Raw genomic sequence first — 18,122 nt, 5'->3', positions numbered from 1 at the left:
TTTGCAATTACTAATAGTAATTGTATCTCGAGAGAGAAGGGCTGATTTCTTATCTTCATCGAGACTTCTTCCCACCTAAGGAAGACTCCCATATAAATGACTCAGAAGTTTATATCTACATAGAAATAAACTAACAAATTTTATAGAATGTGTATTTTCCTAGCAATACAAACCCGAGTCATTTACCAAAGGTCCCGTCTCAACTCCCCTGCAAGTCTTTGACCAGATGAGTGCTGAGAGGAAGTGCTTTAAACAAGCGTTAAGCGCAAATCAAGCCAATTTCTTTTGTTTGCCTGGTTGTAGAAAAAAAAGGAAGTAACCCATATAAATGACTCAAGTTTGTATAGCTAGGAAATATACAAATTTAATAAAATTTTTAATATTCAGAAATGTCAAGTTAAAAAGCATTATCTTGAAGAAAGTTACTATTTATCTTACCTTGAATCATTGTACTCATGCCAGGCACCTGAGTAGGGATGTTTACAGTAGGCAGTATAATGGCCAGAATATGTAGTTCCTGAATGATTGGCTACTCCTATCAAATTGTACAAAGGTGAAGTAGTGGAACTTGAAGCAAATTTTGAGAGATCAAGATGTTCCAAGGGAAATTCAACAGTACAAGACAGCTTTCCACGCCATCGTTCCAAAGGTGAAAAACGTTTAAGATCTGGCAAGGTTTGTTAAGGAAAGTTTGTGTAAACATATTGAATATTATTAATGATGTATAAATAGTTTTGTGTGTCACATCTTGCTTTCTGTGTAGTATGCGATCATTCAATAAGCAAAGAATTTTAATAAATTTGGTTCAAGTATACTTTAACCTGTTAAGCGTCACCCACGTAATAATACATTCACCACGATCTACTCCGTACCACCTTCAACTTGATATTATGTTCATTAGTTTAAATGTGTGTTTCAAGTCATCAGTCATGTAATGATAAGTTTACTCGTATAGTAATTAGGGGAACACCACTTGGCAACACTGTCAGCATATGTAAGCTGTAAATGGAAACTTCTATGGTGTTTGGCAACTTTTTTCTGAAGGTCGCTTGACATTAGACTACTGGTACTGTCCAATTATCTTTCGGTGTGCTTTGGGCGTTTTTACAGAGAGGGTGATTTCTCTTGCTTCTTTCACAAGGAGCAGCCTAAATACAAGGCATATTTCTTCAGATGAAATAAGTAAAATACTAGATGACGAGTCTGATAATAATAACAAAAGAATAATAGTGCATATATGTATAGTATTTTTTATTCTGTATTATGTAGCCTTTTGAAATAAAATAATATTATTAATTGTTTTTTAATCCATTATTTAATTAATAATCCTATATTTAACTGTAAATACAAATTATAAGCATAAAAATTTATAGTAACTTTGAAAAACTATCATTAGTTTAATGATCGCTACCGGAAAAAAAGCAAGGTGGTCCGGATTGGACACCTAACAGGTTAAATGTACTTTACAGTTTAAGTACAGTATTGGTAAAATATCAAACACGGAAACTATACAGGAATAAAAAATTCCAATAGATAATGTAAAAACAAAGATCTTCATTTTGATCTTTCAACCACTGTTGGCTTTGTGTAAAAGATGGGAAGTTTTTTTTTTTTTGCCAGATAAACTTAATCTTTCAGAAAAACAATGGCAGTGCAGTATTAAAACTAACTGGAGTTATAGTTAGTAAATGGCAAAATCTCCATATTAACTATTTTGAACTCCAAGTATTTTTGTAGTAATATTGTTAATAGCTAAAACAAATTAGTGTTCAGTTCAAGACACTTCCTCGAGGCATATCTTGTATTGAAAATCCTCTAGGGAATAATGCCATCAGCAACTTGTGGCAATTCTCTTTGGAGCCTTCCTTCAGTCCCTATGAGCACTTGCTAAACAACCTTATACTTTACCTCTATTCTTGCATCTTTTTTTCCACTTGCTGTCCAAGGTCTTCTAACTTTTTACCACATAGGGTAAATAGGGTTTTAGCTTAAATGTACTTTGGTGCTTGTGGTAAGCAGCACTTCTAGGAGAAGGACACTCCAAAATTAAACCACTGTTCTCTTGTCTTGGGTAGTGCCATAGCCTCTGTACCATGGTCTTCCACTGTCTTGGGTTGGAGTTCTCTTGCTTGAGGGTACACTCAGGCACACTATTCTATCTTATTTTGTTTTTGTTTTTTTCTTCTTGTTTTTTTGAAATGGTGTGTTGGGCAGGCTTAATAGAATGGCCATGGATGCCTGGTGGTTTATCAAGAGGTTGTCTTTTCCTTTTTCTGATTATTTTTCTTCTCAAAACCATCCTTACTGTCCTCCCTTCAGTTGAAGTGGCTATCCTGGAGGGTATTTAGCCTTGCATGGTGTATCGGCTCCTCCATGTTGACCAGTTTTTCCGACTTTTTACTATAGTCTATGGGTATCATCAATCACTTTGTTTATAATTCTGTACGTATTGTTTTGGTTATAATTCATGTTAATCTAGTTTTTAAGTATGATGTCTCTTTTTTATTTCTATTAATTCTTATGCTGTCTGGAGACATTGAGCGAAATCCGGGACCAGTACGTCCTAGATTTCGTCAATGTCATCTTCTGTATTGCAATATTCGTGGTCTTCATGCAAATATCCAAGACCTTACAGTTGCGTCCAGACAGTATGATATTCCTTTGTGCTCAGAAACTTTGGTTTCTAATATGAGGCACTCATCTGAGCTCCTTATAACTGGTTTTAAGAAGCCAATAATGTTGAAACGTGATGCCATCCCTAGGGCCAGGGGAATGGCGGTGTATATTAGGACTGAGTACCCTGCTTCTCATAACTCCTGCTATCAATGTGGATGTCATGAGATTCAGGTAATAAAAGTTTGTGGCAGGCATAACAACTTTTATTTGTGTTCGATCTACCAGAATCCAGACATAGATGATTCTATCTTCGATTGTCTTCTTACCATTATGGCTAAGATACAAGAAGATGATAGAAAGGCTTCTTTTGTCTTTGTTGGTGATTTTAATGCTCACCATAGGGAGTGGTTAAGTTCTCTCTCTCCTACCGATCGCCATGGCTTAAGAGCTTTAGACTTTGCCTCTGAATCAGGCTGTGAGCAAATCATAAATGAAGCTACTCACAGGTCTGGTAATTGCTTGGACCTCGTATACACTGACTCCCCTGGCGTTATAACTAGTAAGGTTGGTTCTCCAGTCGGGACATCTGATCATGCCTTGATTTCATTATTAGTGAAGACTGAGCAGCCTGTCCCTGATATATCATATTCTTGTAAAATTTATATGAAATCTCAAGCAGACTGGAATGGGATTTTACATGATCTTTTGTGCTTGAATTGGTCACAATTATATAATAGTGTAGATCCTGTTGTCCCTTTGAATGAGAATCTAGTCAACATAATTGATAGGCGTATCCCTTCTCGTGTGCTAAGGTATCGAGTGAAGGACAAACCGTGGTTCAATGATGATTGTAGACGTGCTTATTTGGAGAAACAGGAGGCCTATCATCTTTGGAAGGGTAACAGATCAGATTTGACCTGGAACAACTATACTCAGCTTCGAGCTTTTGCTCAGAGAGTTTATGCCTCAACTGAAAAGGAGTACAATTTAATCATAAAAGAAACACTTTCTGGTACAACTCAGGAACATAAATGGTGGTCTACCCTTAAATCTGCACTCTTTGGTGTAGATGCAACAGTTCCTCCTTTACTTAAACCAGATAGCTCAGTCACTCACTGTCCAAAGGAAAAGGCAACCCTTTTGGCTGATGTTTTTGACAGTAAACATAGTAATGAAAAACTTGAACTTCCTCATTCCTGTTTTCCTGAGGCTAAACTAACTAGTTTAGCTTTTCGATCTCGTGAGATTAAAGCTCTGTTGGTGGACCTTGATGCTTATGGAGGTGTAGACCCAAATGGTATTTTTCCTTTGTTTTTTATAAAGACAGCAGATTTCTTAGCTCCAAAGTTATCTGTTATTTTGCGCAAGTTAGCAAGAAGAGGAGCTTTTAGCACTAGTTGGAGAATTGGTAATGTTACTCCTCTATGTAAATGTGTTTGTAGTAGCTCAAATCCCACTGATTACCGCCCAATTTCCATAACTCCCATATTATCTAAAGTTTTTGAACGTCTTCTGGCAAAACGTCTTAATAGGTTTGCTGAAGGTAATCATCTACTCCCTAGTTTGCAATTTGGTTTTCGTAAAGGCCTTGGAGCATGTGATGCCCTTCTCACAATCTCTAATGCTGTACAGAAATCCCTTGATTGTGGTCGGGAAGTTCGTATGATTGGCCTTGATTTTAGTGCTGCCTTTGACCGTGTTAATCATGAGGCCCTTGTTTTCAAACTGAAACAGTTGGGAGTGGGTGGGTCGTTTCTTAGCATTATTATTGATTTTTTAAGTAATAGATCTCAAAGAGTTATTGTTGATGGGCACCATAGTGATTATAGGAATGTGATATCCGGTGTTCCACAGGGTAGTGTTCTTGGCCCATTACTTTTCATACTATATACACATGACATGTGGTTTGGCCTAGAAAACAAGCTTGTTGCATATGCAGATGATGCTACTCTCTTTGCATCAATTCCATCCCCTGAATGTAGATCTAGGGTCGGTGAATCCCTTAATAGAGATTTAGCTAGAATTAGTGCATGGTGCAAATTATGGGGTATGAAGTTGAATCCTAACAAAACTCAAAGTATGATTGTAGGTAGGTCAAGGACGGTGGCTCCTCAACATCCAGATCTCAGTATTGATAATGTTTCTTTAAATATGTATGGCTCTTTCAAAATTTTAGGTGTGGTTCTCGACAGTAAATTTACTTTTGAGAAACATATAAGGTCTGTGTCTTCTTCAATTGCACAAAAAATAGGCTTATTGAGAAAGTCTTTCAAGATTTTCAGTGATCAATCTATTCTGAAGAAGTTTTAATTCTTTCATTCTACCTTGTTTTGAGTATTGTTCTCCTGTCTGGTCTTCAGCTGCTGATTCTCATCTTAATTTGTTGGACAGAAACTTACGGTCTATTAAATTTCTTATTCCTGATCTAGATATTAATCTCTAGCACCGTCGTTCAATTAGTTCATTATGCATGTTGCATAAGATTTTTCATAACTCTGACCATCCTTTACATTCAGATCTCCCTGGACAATTCTATCCTGTTCGTAATACTAGGCAGGCAGTTAATTCTAATAGCCAGGCCTTCTCCATCACGAGGCTCAATACTACGCAGTACTCTAGAAGTTTTATTCCAGCTGTTACCAAGTTGTGGAATGATCTTCCTAATCGGGTGGTTGAATCAGTAGAACTTCAAAAGTTCAAAGTTGGAGCAAATGCTTTTTTGTTGACCAGGCGGACATGAGTCTTTTTATAGTTTATTCATGACATATTTGTTTTTGATGTTGTTAATAGTTTATACATGACATGTCTGTTTTGACGTTGTTACTTATTTTAGAATAATTTATTGTTAATTTGTTCTCTTCATTTATTTATTTCCTTATTTCCTTTCCTCACTGGGCTATTTTTCCCTGTTGGAGCCCCTGGGCTTATAGCATCTTGCTTTTCCAACTAGTGTTGTAGCTTGGATAGTAATAATAATAATAAGAATAATAATGGCAACTCAGGCCCCAGCGCTGGGTTATAAAGCCTAAAACCATAAATCTGATATATTTTCAAGTTGAAAAATGTTGAGGTACAAAACCGGTTTGAAAAAGATTGATCTGATAAAAAGTACATTATAAATAATGGTTAGATGACATCTAATCCAAAAATATAATTAATGATGAATATGAAATTGCCAAGCAGTGTCACAAGCTTTCTGTATATCAAAATGGACATTGAATTCATGGTTTTAATCAAACCTCTTTTTGATATTGTCTTTTAAGGACATTAGTGGGTCAAGAGTCAAACATCTGGCTATTGCACTTGATTGTGATGGTATGTTAGTAGCAATTTAGAGAGAAGTAGGCTAGTTAAAATGTGCCTTAACCAAATTTTTCTAAAAACTCATAAACAACCTGTTATTATTATTACTACTAGCTAACCTACAATCCTAGTTGGAAAGACAATGCTATAAGCCCAAGGGCTCCAACAGGGAAAATAGCCCAGTGAGGGAAGGAAACAAGACAGAATAGTATGCCTCAAGAAAGAGAACTCTAACCAAATACACTGGAAGACCATGGTACAGAAGCTATGGCCCAAGACTAATGAACAATGGTTTCAATTCTCCTAGAAAAAGCTGCTTACCATAGTTTAAGTCTATTCTACCTTTAACAAGTGGAAAGTAGCCACAGAACAATTACAGTGCAGTAATTACGCCTTGAGTTAAGAATTTTTCTCAATCATCTTGGTGTTGTCAGGTGTATGAGGAAGGAGGAGAATGTGTAGAAAATAAGCCAGACTATTTGGTGTAAGTGTAAGCAAAGGAAAAATGAGCAGTAACCAATGTAGTACTATCTGTGAAGGATATAGGTCTATAAGTTGCCGGATCACACTGATCCTTATCTGGTTTAGCTATGGGTACAACAATAGTATTGTGACATTTCTTTGTAACTACATTTTTTCAACAAAAATTCTATTTAAAAATGTGGTATGAATAAGTTTTAGAAGATGTGTCCTCATCATAAATGAAGTCATTCAAATGTCGAATGCAAAGTCCATGTTAATTGAGAGAAAATTAAATTAGATGACAAGCCCAACTAAAATTAAAGTCATTAACCAAGGTGAAGGGGGGTTTGATGTTCAAATATCATCCAAGCCGGGAAGTGGGGGTAGTGGCCTCAAGTTGTCATCCCCGTAAGCCCATCAACATCACTGGATCGAGGATCTTGGTAGTAAATATATGGAAACCTACAGACATTCAAGTTATAGAAGCCACTTTATAACTTGTGTTTATTGCACATTAATGTGTGCGATATAAACTATACAAACTAAACTACCTAAATTTAATATTATTATTCTAAATTCTATCTAAAAATTGCAAGCACAATTTATTTCGGCTTCATTTTCACGTATTGTGCAATTTCTTAGAAAACCTTAAAAAGGATTTACTGTATAAGTAATACCTGCTTGGGCTAAACTTAAAGATGAACATTGAATCTTAATCTGATGCAAGACAGAACAATTATGAGTATTATATTCCTGAAAAAAAAATATACTGACAAAGCATGTACAATTTTAAACATTAAAATATCAGTTAAATAATTTATATATAAAAGGATACGTAAGACGAGGACTTTGGGGAACTTCTGTATGCTGAATGACTTTGTCATTTTTCTTCTTTCCTTACATTTTGAACATGTCTGCAAAACAGAAAATACTTGTGTTAATTACAGAAGTATTTAGCAATATAATAAAACAGTCTTTGTTCAGTATGAGATATAAATAGGAAATAAATTTCTAACAGCATCAAAGTAAATGATTCAATACTAATTTACAAAAATTTGGAAAGTTTACAAAATGTGGTCATTCACCTCAAGCAAATAGAAATAAATCTTTGCACAATATTCAATTTCATCAAGAATTTTTGCAATAAAAAAACTGTAATCTTTTACCAAGGGAGAGTTTTTGAAAAATAAAAAAAATTTAGTTGCAGCATAATAACCGATTACAACCAATAATGATAAAAATTTCACAGACTTTTTTATTTCAAATTCCACTGTGCAACAACATTAGCCAAATAACATTGATAGTTAATTATTGCCAAACCTTAAACTGCAGTAATACGAGTATTTACACATAAAAAACATCGGCAATCGCATTTAGTGTATGGAGTACAAGAAATTATCTTTTATGAATATAAGTATGAAATGGAAAACTTGATATTGCATTAAATTAAAATAAAGTAAGATGCACTTACAGGTCTTTCATCTCCATCAAGAACCTCCTCTTTGGTGAAGAGCTCAAGGCACTGTGATAATCTGACCTGGCCTGATTTGCTAGGAATAGGTAAACTGAGATCCCAAAATGGGTCAAAGGTCACAGAACTATGACCACAAACAGAACACTGCAAACAGGACTTCAATTGCCCAACAAACATGTCAACAATTTTGCTGTCATCATATCGTAAATAACGCTTCCATGATTCCATGGCTTTTTGGTTGTCACTGAAATAGAATAATAGTACAGTAAATAAACATTTTAAAGTCAAAAGGGCAAATTTTAGTTTTTATATTTACAATTAATATAATGCTTCATTTTATTAATACATTTACACATTTCTTTAAGTTTTGTCTAAACTCTTCAATGTAAATAACTTTCACGTTCTATTTATAGGATAGCTAATATTCATGTATTATGCATGATATCACTTTCACAGTTAACCCATATTTCATCTTGAGATATGCATGCACATTGATAGACACTACCTCCGAAGTTATGCATGCAGTATTCATATTGCATAACCAACATGCATAAATTGCTTGTGCTGTACTCACTTTAATTCATCATCAATATCCTCTGTAATGGGCTTTGGTTTCAATATGACACGATTGACATCTTCATGAAGACCCTCTAGCAGTTTCCGCAAGAATTCCTGAGCATCATGCTGTTGGTACCCTGAGAATGCTGGAGCAAATCTCTGAATCTGAGATTTAAATGGTCCCGTATTTAGGGCTCGACTGCTGTCACTGCCCTCATTCCACATATCGGTAAGAAGATTAGCAAAGGCTGCAAAGATAGTTGAGGAAAATCTTAGTCACCATTCACAATGCTGTGAAAGCACTTTGAATATTTCAATATTTGAAAGTTTGATCAATATTCTAAATGATACTGCAAAAGATTTCAATTAAATTATCTTGGCACAGGAACTCTGATATTAACAAATACAGTAATACAATACTGTACTGTACTGTACTAGGGAATAACGTGAGTGACAAAATAATTTACATTACTATTGAATTTGTTATAAATACATTGTGACCTTTGGAACAAGATAGAGGAACAAGACTTTGAAGCCACTAGTTATTCATACAAAACTGATATCAAACCTGGCCAAACATATAGCCCACATTCATAAATCCAATCCAATCCTCAGTTAACTCTGTAAAACTAACATATTCAATATGCCCCTCAGTGTAGATTTCTAAACTAAAAATAATCTATCTAACAAAATCAAATTTTAAAACAGGTTACTGACTTATTTTTATCCTTACTTGAAAAAGAACATGTATTTGAAAATTGACATGTACAAAAGGATGTTGTACAGTACCTGTACCTAGAAAGATCGATAATGAAATGTGTAAGGAAGATACCAAGAATAAATGAGCATGTAATTGGAGTTTTTTTCCCCTTAACTCTTTGTTTACAAAAGGCATAATAGTAAATTTTTCTCTTGACATAATTGTCACTCCCTTGATTATTAGTAAAAGAAAGAGGGCAAATGTTGCACCAGAGTAATACTGTATCTCTGATTACTAATCATATTCCACTTCTGTACTACTTTCACAAGTCAAACAATATCCTTTTCTGGATGGATTTGGATCTGCTCATAATAAACCACTAACTGAGAATGAATACCAAGTTGTCATTATGCAAAAATAAAAGACCAATGGAGCATAACCAACCTCGAACAAGGTCGCCTTTCATTGTAGATATTGTTGTATTGATATCTGAAGAGTACCCATCTTGCACCAAATACTCAAGAAGACAACGTGTATTGCTTAAACACTGCGTAACACTGTTCATGAAACACTGAAATGTAAAAAGTTTTCATCATAAATTAAAATAAAAAAAAAAAATGTTTCAGCGTATTTATAAAATGGTTGCAGTATAACCTTTAGATTAAATTCCAAATGCTGCAATTCAATATTCCATATAGAACTATTAGTTAGTTTCTCTGTACCAGCTAATATCTTATAATCCGAGTCCCTTCTTTATTGTCAGGTGTTTGCCCTTTATATGTTAAGGTGCTTGACAAATTATTAGGAGTAAAAGGGATAGAAACACATTAACTAACTGATGATTAAATTAATTATTAGAACAAACCTTTCATATATATTTACAATATATATATATATATATATATATATATATATATATATATATATATATATATATAATGACGAAATAGGACCACTATCATCGTTAGTCTTATCTTAAACGTTATAGTGAGCTACTACAGAGAATATTAAAATAACACTATATAACCATGAAAATAATTTAACCTTCAAGAACTAAATGAAAGCACAGATAAATCCGTGTTAATTGTTTATGAAAACTTTAACTTCAACCTTTATATTAATAAAAGCAGTGTCACAGAACGAACATTACAAATTTCATTCACTCTGCGGGGTACCTTGTTGGACTTACCGTATTTCCAATATTTCGTAGGCCCACAAGACCATTATTTTCGCTAAGGGAGGTACCACCAATGCTACTGTTACAGCTGCTGTTGCTAACGGTGGTTTGGTGTCGGCGAGGTGGGGAACCTTCATCCTGCAATATATAGAAGATAGTAAGAATATGCAACAATAATTGCTGAATTGTGCCATAATTACCTAACCTTACTACAGTACTAGGCGTCTCTCTCTCTCTCTCTCTCTCTCTCTCTCTCTCTCTCTCTCTCTCTCTCATATTGCTGAATGGTGCCTTAAATACCTAACCTTACTACTTTACTAGGCGTCTCTCTCTCTCTCTCTCTCTCTCTCTCTCTCTCTCTCTCTCTCTCTCTCTCTCTCTCTCATATTGCTGAATGGTGCCTTAAATACCTAACCTTACTACAGTACTAGGCGTCTCTCTCTCTCTCTCTCTCTCTCTCTCTCTCTCTCTCTCTCTCTCTCTCATAATTTATGCAACCTGTAATTTTATAGAAAAATAAAGATGATGAATTTTTAAAGTTGAAAACAATGACGTTTCAAAAGTTATGGAAATCGTCCAAGGAAATACTTATAAATATAAAAACATGACTTGAAATAGCCAGCACCTAAACCTTATTATCATAATTAATATCCTCCTCCGTGAAGCTGATACTTGAAAACACCTTTTTTTATTGTAAATCTGAAACTGTAATGAATACTTTTAATAAAAATTTCAGTTACTCGTAGTTACATCTTAAATAACTTTGAATCGAACGTTACAATTCCGTAGTATTTCATCACCTTTCAGCTTAAAATAACTATTTTTACATTCCTACGGCCATAATGTAATTCCGTAGTATTTCACCACCTTTCAGCTTAAAATACCTATCTTTACATTCCTACGGCCATAATGTAATTCCGTAGTATTTCACCACCTTTCAGCTTAAAATACCTATCTTTACATTCCTACGGCCATAATGTAATTCCGTAGTATTTCACCATCTTTCAGCTTAAAATACCTATCTTTACATTCCAACGGCCATAATGTAATTCCGTAGTATTTCACCACCTTTCAGCTTAAAATAACTATCTACATTCCTACAGCCATAATGTAATTCCGTAGTATTTCACCACCTTTCAGTTTAAAATAACTTTATCTTCACACTCCTAGGGCCGTAATGTAATCTACGCACACTGCAGTTACCATTGCCGAAATCCATATAAACTGCAATACTGTAATAAGTCCTACTGTATTTAATACCTGCTAAAACCAAATCAAACCATAAAATGCTTTGTTTAAACTTTATAGTAAATGTCGCAACTGTTAGCAATGGCCTTGAGCAATACCAGATTAAAAAGGGCAGCAGTGGAGATATTGTACAACAGACGACGCCATGAGTTGGCATTTTTCTATTACGTATTACAATGGACAAGACAGGGTTCAGAGAAACAGCCTCAAGCATAAAGCCACGAAGGAAATGTATCTAATTTTGGAAACTGAAGATACAAGGACACGCTCCCGAAAACTGACTGAAAGTTACAATGAGTATTCCGGTTACAGAGCAACTTATACTTTTTAAGATACCCCGTAACTTTTAACGAGGTGATATAACAGACCTTTGGTAAAGCCGTACTCTGCACGAGAGAGAGAGAGAGAGAGAGAGAGAGAGAGAGAGAGAGAGAGAGAGAGAGAGAGTGTTGGTTGTATAATGCTAACATTTTAGGATAGCAGACATCGAGGGATCCTAAAAATAGATATTTTGAAGAAACAAAAACGTCAAGGCAATGACTTTACATCACCATTGCCTTGCAAACTAAGATGATAATGTAAGTTAAATAACTCTTATCTCTCTTATCAATTCGATGTATTATCTATTTTCAGAAACTGAAATCACCTGGAAGTATAACTTTGTTTCTAAAACCATTCATTCGTTTTGACGGAACGCTATGTTGATTGCGTTTATTATCTTTATTATCATTACTTGCCAAGCTACAACCCTAGTTGGAAAAGCAGGATGCTATACAGTAAGCCCAGGGGCCCCAAGCAGGGAAAATAGCCCAGTGAAGAAAGAAAAAAAGGGAAGTAAAATATTCTAAGAAACGTAACAACATTAAAATAAATATCTTATATAAACTATAAAAACTCGTATAGAACAATAGGAAGAGAAATACGATAGAATAGTGTGCTCAAGTGTAACCTCAAGCAAGTGATTTCGGTGGGAATAAACAAAAGACAGTCAATTATGCCCCTCAGGTTCCCCTATCCCACATGACCGCTATGTGTCTTTTGCACTCGAAAACAATGAGGTAACCCACATTCTAGGTCATAGTGGAGGACAAATGCCACAGTGAGCCTGCGATCCTTCCTGTATTCTTAGCAAAGATCGCAAATTGTCAATAAAAATATGTAAAATTATACATCATAAAACGACCGTGGAGGTCCTGAAGAGAGTCGGGTTCCCCTGCTGTACAGGACAAGATAAGCAGCCCTTAAAGTAAAGTAAATAAGGAATGCTTTCCTGGTCCTATCACGTAATGGAATCCTACTCTCTACAGGACCTACAAGATCAGTATATCGAATACATTCTTAAGGTATTTTTCACAACGCTGCATTACGTGTTTATTGTCAAATTCACATTATCGAAACACTTAAGAGAATAAGACAGTCTTCAGTTTCTTCTTGAATAAAATATTTCTTATTTTATAAATTCTCGACATTCGAAAGTTTTGGCGTCATGTTGAAGGAAGTCTTGAAATATAATAAACATTTGAAAAGAAGAAATGTTTCCTTAAGAAATCTATAAATAACTTTCTTCCTTTGTTTATTTATAGATTAGTTTTAATTCATTGTGTTATAAATGAGGCTACATTTTCATATAAAATGCTTCCTACTATTCTATATTTTTAGACAATGGCATTTCATTAGACATTATATCTGGTCAAAATGATGATAATTATTATTATAATGAAATGAACTTTATAAGAAGAATACTGAGAGAGAGAGAGAGAGAGAGAGAGAAAGAGAGAGAGAGAGAGAGAGAGAGAGAGAGAGAGAGAGAGAGAGAGAGAGAGAGAGAGAGAGGTCTGATACAGTAGTTGAGAGGGAGGTTTTGTTATCTAATACCATATATTGCGTAATGAAACGTTACATAGCAGCTCTCTTATAGCATAAGTATTCCTCCGCCCTCTCTCCTCCTGCAGTCTCAGTTTCACACATCTTTATAAAGTACATTATGATTCTAAGAGTGGCTTATCATCATTATATCCCTTAAAAAAAGTTAAAACGGAAGAAAATGACAAAATGTCTAAGAAAATAACCAATATACTACATTGATATCTTGAAGACCTAGTGCATCTTAATCTGCATTCATCATCTGTTCCTACGCCTATTGACACAAAGGGCTTCGACTCGCCAGTTGTCTCTATCTTTTGAGCTTTTAAATCGATACTTCTCCATCAATCATCTATTCCATGCTTCATAGTCCTCAGCCATGTAGGCCTGGGTTCTTCCAACTATTCTAGTGCCTAGTGGGGACCAGTTGAAAATTTGGTGAACTAATCTCTCTTGGGGAGTGTGAAGAGCATGTCCAAACCATCTCTATCTATCCCTCACCATGATCTCATCCACATACGGCACTTAAGCAATCTCTCATGAAGTTAAAATTAAAAAGTAAATATAATTTAAAGAGAGAATTATGAAATATCCGAAAACTAAGTAATTTCTGAGATGTTCTATTTCAGTCCTAAAGGTCGATTTAAAATAACTTCGTAGATCATTATCAGGCAGACATTCTCTAATCTAATCAATGAAAACATTAAGTAAAAATTAAATAATGAGCTAATACTAAATGTACTCTCGCTGGAGATAAAACTATCAGATAACACTATCTTCATGATCGTGTATAATTCTGTCGATGTATGATAAGGAATCACAGAATATGATGATGTCAGGTTCTAACAATCTTTCAAGGGCTATATACATAAAAATGTATATATACAGTATATATATATATATATATATATATATATATATATATATATATATATATATATATATATATATATATATATATATATATATTATACATATGCCCTTATATAATAAAGAGCAAGTGTCTGGCTATATATTGTATATTTCAGGTCACACTCAGCTCTCCCCATTCCTCGGTTAGGAGGAGTGAAAATAGTCATACCCTGGTGAAAGGGATGTGCGTGTATGTGTGCATATCTACCTACATATTTAATCGTAATTTTTGACGGATCACGTACGATAGTATATATATATATATATATATATATATATATATATATATATATATATATATATATACCCACGCACATATCAGGACGATGGCAAGAACAAAGGAGTGTGATGTGAGGCACCCCTTCAGGCGGAGTGCCAAAGGCATCAAAAGTTACTTGTGGAAAGACTAAACATAATCCAGCCAATACACGAATATGGGAGGAAGTATAAAGCGATGGCCACACTACCAAGTGTTGGCTACCTTTCAATAAACAAAAAGATCAAAATTTTAGTGTACAGTAAGGTAAATAGTTACAAAAGTACGAAAATTTTAAATATGTTAAAAATGTAGAAAAATAAGATTCCAAAACAGCTAATTTAAAAAAAAAAAAAATTTTTAAGAATTAATTGTTACCCTTTTAACATCAAGGGGATATCAGCTCCACAGTAGATGGGGTGGAGAGTGCCTATGGCAAATCGTTCTCGCTAGTGCCTACCTTGCCACGCCTTCTGTAGCGACGCTGCCCTTTGGGAGGGCACCGAACCATAGGCTTCTTAGCTCGTTGCGCGTGTTGTTGGTAGTTCAGAAACAGTATCAAGAGTCCACCAATCAATATGGCCAAAAAGACAACAGGCAAAGCTTCCCAAATGGACTGTATTATTATGGATAGGTGGCCGGTGCGATGTTTAGGGTAAGGGGTGGATGCCCTTGCTTCGGCGGGGGGAGAGAGAGGAGGAAGAGGGGGAACATTGGAGGGAGAGGGAGTGACTTGGCGACGACCGTGAGTGTTTGTTCGCATGGCACTTTGGTTGTGACATCGACACAGTTTGTTCTCTCTCCATCGCCCAACGAATCATCTGCAGCGGTTGGAGGCCATCTGCAAGGGTCACACGATTCGTCACGAAACCAGTCCTTTACCAATCATCACTCAAACACTTAAAAGACGATTTTCAGTTTGAAAAGATTGCTATAGTGTGTTAGGGCTGAATCTAGGTACTTGACTGTGTAGGGCACACACCAACGCCAAGTAGCCGGCAACTAAGTGCCCAGGAGAATGCACACGCTCTAGCTGGCACTACCGGCAGTAGACCAACGGAGCCCCGCGGAGATATACACTCACAGGCGTTCAATGAGTGAAAGCCCAAGAGTTGAGATGGCAAATGAAAGATAATAATCCCCATGACGCCTTTTCAATGCATTGATTACCTTTATCGGGCACTTCATCAGTTCGTCAAATTCCCAGAAACTGATAAGGTATACGATAAATAGGACCGTATCATAAACTTGATGTCATTTAATAAATTTAATCTTTCTCCTCAAAACACTCATCATTACATAATCAAATTTCGTTAATTCGAGATGGGGGAATATTATAGATGTCAATAGCACCAAATAAGTGCAGTATGATCTAAATTGCTTAAAGAACTTTATGCTCTAAAATACGAAGGGTATCAGTAAACAGTAATAGTTTAAAGGTAACTCGTGAATGGCAGATGCAAGGGACAGTGACAATGGCCTAGAGACTGACCATATATACATATTGTCAGTACTCAAGATCCTCTCCATCCAAGCTAGAACCAGGGAGGGCCAGCCAATAGCTGCTGATGACCCAGCATGTAGACCCATAGGCTTCCTCTAACCCACCCACCACTACCTCTCAAGGATGATGAGGTTGCAGACACTACAAGAAACCACTGAGTCTGAGTAGGTCTCGAACCCCAGTCCAGCAGATACCCAAGCAGGAAACCCTGGTCAAAAAGTAAGTTTATTTCGTAAAAATGGGATCCCTATCGTGGTATTATTACCCGAAGAGCTCTTCTCCACATGGGCTTGAAATGAGTCTTATTTTTTGAAAATCTTTTGTATGTAAATATTTTTTGGTCCAATAAACATTATTATTATTATTATTATTATTATTACAATGACAATGAGGTTAATCCCATCCATCACAGCTGTCATTATATTCAGTTGCGATAATGAGCAGCGTAGGGCAAGAAAATAAAACACAAACAATGTTAGCACTAACTACACAACATTCTTAAGGACTGATCTATACATCGATAAACGTTATATCGACAGTGATGGAATACCTAAAGAGAAAAATAGAATCCGGTGATTATATTCTTAAAAGTTTTAAGTGCTTTAATTATAAAAGAAAATATGTCATTAAAAACAATGGGTTAAAAATTTAAAAAAGATTATTATTTTGTACATCTCACATTTTTGGCATGTTCACATTTACTTTTAAATTAACACACCCTAATACAGATTACCCGTTGTAGGCCTTATCAAGCTGCCTTTTGAGAGAGAGAGAGAGAGAGAGAGAGAGAGAGAGAGAGAGAGAGAGAGAGAGAGAGAGAGAGAGAGATACTTCCTATTTGCAGTTTCATGACACCAGGATATTTAGACATTGCATCAGCTGACACTTTCAATATGCTACTTCATTAGCAAATGAGTTGAATGGTGAAGTTCATGTAAGTTGGAGGAAAATATTAGTGAGGCTTATGTAAAGGTACATGAAGTATCTGTGAGTAGGCAGTAAACATTTTATATTTTAACACTAAAGGGCTCTCTTGAATTCAGCACCTCCTTAATACAGCACCCCTTGAATTCAGCACCCCTTGAATTCAGCACCTCCTTAATTCAGAACCCCTTGAATTCAGCACCTCCTTAATTCAGCACCCCTTGAATTCAGCACCTCTTTAATTCAGCACCCCTTGAATTCAGCACCTCTTTAATTCAGCACCCCTTGAGTTCAGCACCTCTTTAATTCAGCATCCCTTGATTTTCGCAATTAAGTGATTAAGTTCGTAATGCCTTAGTGGAGAGTACAAAAAAAAGTCCCTCATAAAAATTCTTGCTGAAACTGTTTTTTTTATAAAATACTTTTTTCCACCTACCCCTATTTGAAACTCCCAATAATTAAAGTAAAACGACGCATTCCCCTAGTTTCCAAATATTAACGCCAACGATATCAGTGATAAATTTAATTCTAACTATGATTTTTTTATAATTTTCATTAATTTCCTACGTACAAACAAACATATATTATTTACTATATTAAGGGAAGTAAAGTCAACTGTTTACTACAGTATATCAAGGTAAGCAAAGTAGCCTCAATAAAAATGAGCATAACTTACATCACTCATTAAAAATTTAATATTTTGGTACTTTTCATAATCAAAGCAAATACGAATCTTTCGTATATTATCAAAATTTCGTTTTGGACGTATAATGAAATTAACTACAACGAAGTGAGAATCGATTTAAAAGAAGCGTGCATGAAATGTGCAATAAACTTTCGGTAGGAATTATGTATGAGATCATCTTACATCACAGTTCAATGAACATCCAGTTGTCTAGATGCAAAGAAGAAAAGGTAATTTCTTAATATCTTTCGTTTAAACTTCTACAGCAATCCCATCCCAGACTTGAATAGTTTTAAAATACTTGCATAGTTTTTAAAAAATTTGGAAAGATTAAATATACTTCAACTGGCATTGACTTTAAGATAACAGGATTGCTGGATAAACAACACGTAACCATATTAATTCATCTAAGTATAAAACAAATTTTCTTCGTAAAGTAA

The 18,122-nt window shown here is 35.2% G+C and overlaps 2 protein-coding genes across 4 annotated transcripts in view; one reads left to right on the top strand and one right to left on the bottom strand.

Annotated features, from left to right (window-relative positions):
- LOC137649970 (mediator of RNA polymerase II transcription subunit 30-like) overlaps positions 1 to 1,296 on the top strand; it is a 128,962-nt gene extending 127,666 nt beyond the window's left edge. For both annotated transcript variants that reach the window (XM_068382956.1, XM_068382957.1), the window contains exon 7: positions 463 to 1,296. The gene's annotated coding sequence lies outside the window, so the exon portion shown is untranslated. The remainder of the gene's footprint in view (positions 1 to 462) is intronic.
- The window catches only part of LOC137649968 (ubiquitin carboxyl-terminal hydrolase 2-like), a 250,047-nt gene that overhangs the window by 10,666 nt on the left and 221,259 nt on the right, over positions 1 to 18,122 (bottom strand). For both annotated transcript variants that reach the window (XM_068382954.1, XM_068382955.1), the window contains 6 exons: positions 10,303 to 10,428; positions 9,558 to 9,684; positions 8,430 to 8,661; positions 7,853 to 8,099; positions 7,217 to 7,295; positions 439 to 667 (listed from right to left, as the gene is read on the bottom strand). In XM_068382954.1, coding sequence (XP_068239055.1) covers positions 439 to 667; positions 7,217 to 7,295; positions 7,853 to 8,099; positions 8,430 to 8,661; positions 9,558 to 9,684; positions 10,303 to 10,428 — 1,040 coding nt within the window. The remainder of the gene's footprint in view (positions 1 to 438; positions 668 to 7,216; positions 7,296 to 7,852; positions 8,100 to 8,429; positions 8,662 to 9,557; positions 9,685 to 10,302; positions 10,429 to 18,122) is intronic.

Source organism: Palaemon carinicauda, chromosome 11, assembly GCF_036898095.1.
Source record: "Palaemon carinicauda isolate YSFRI2023 chromosome 11, ASM3689809v2, whole genome shotgun sequence".
NCBI classification, from domain to species: Eukaryota; Metazoa; Arthropoda; class Malacostraca; order Decapoda; family Palaemonidae; genus Palaemon; species Palaemon carinicauda.
This window is presented reverse-complemented; position numbering and strand designations above follow the sequence as displayed.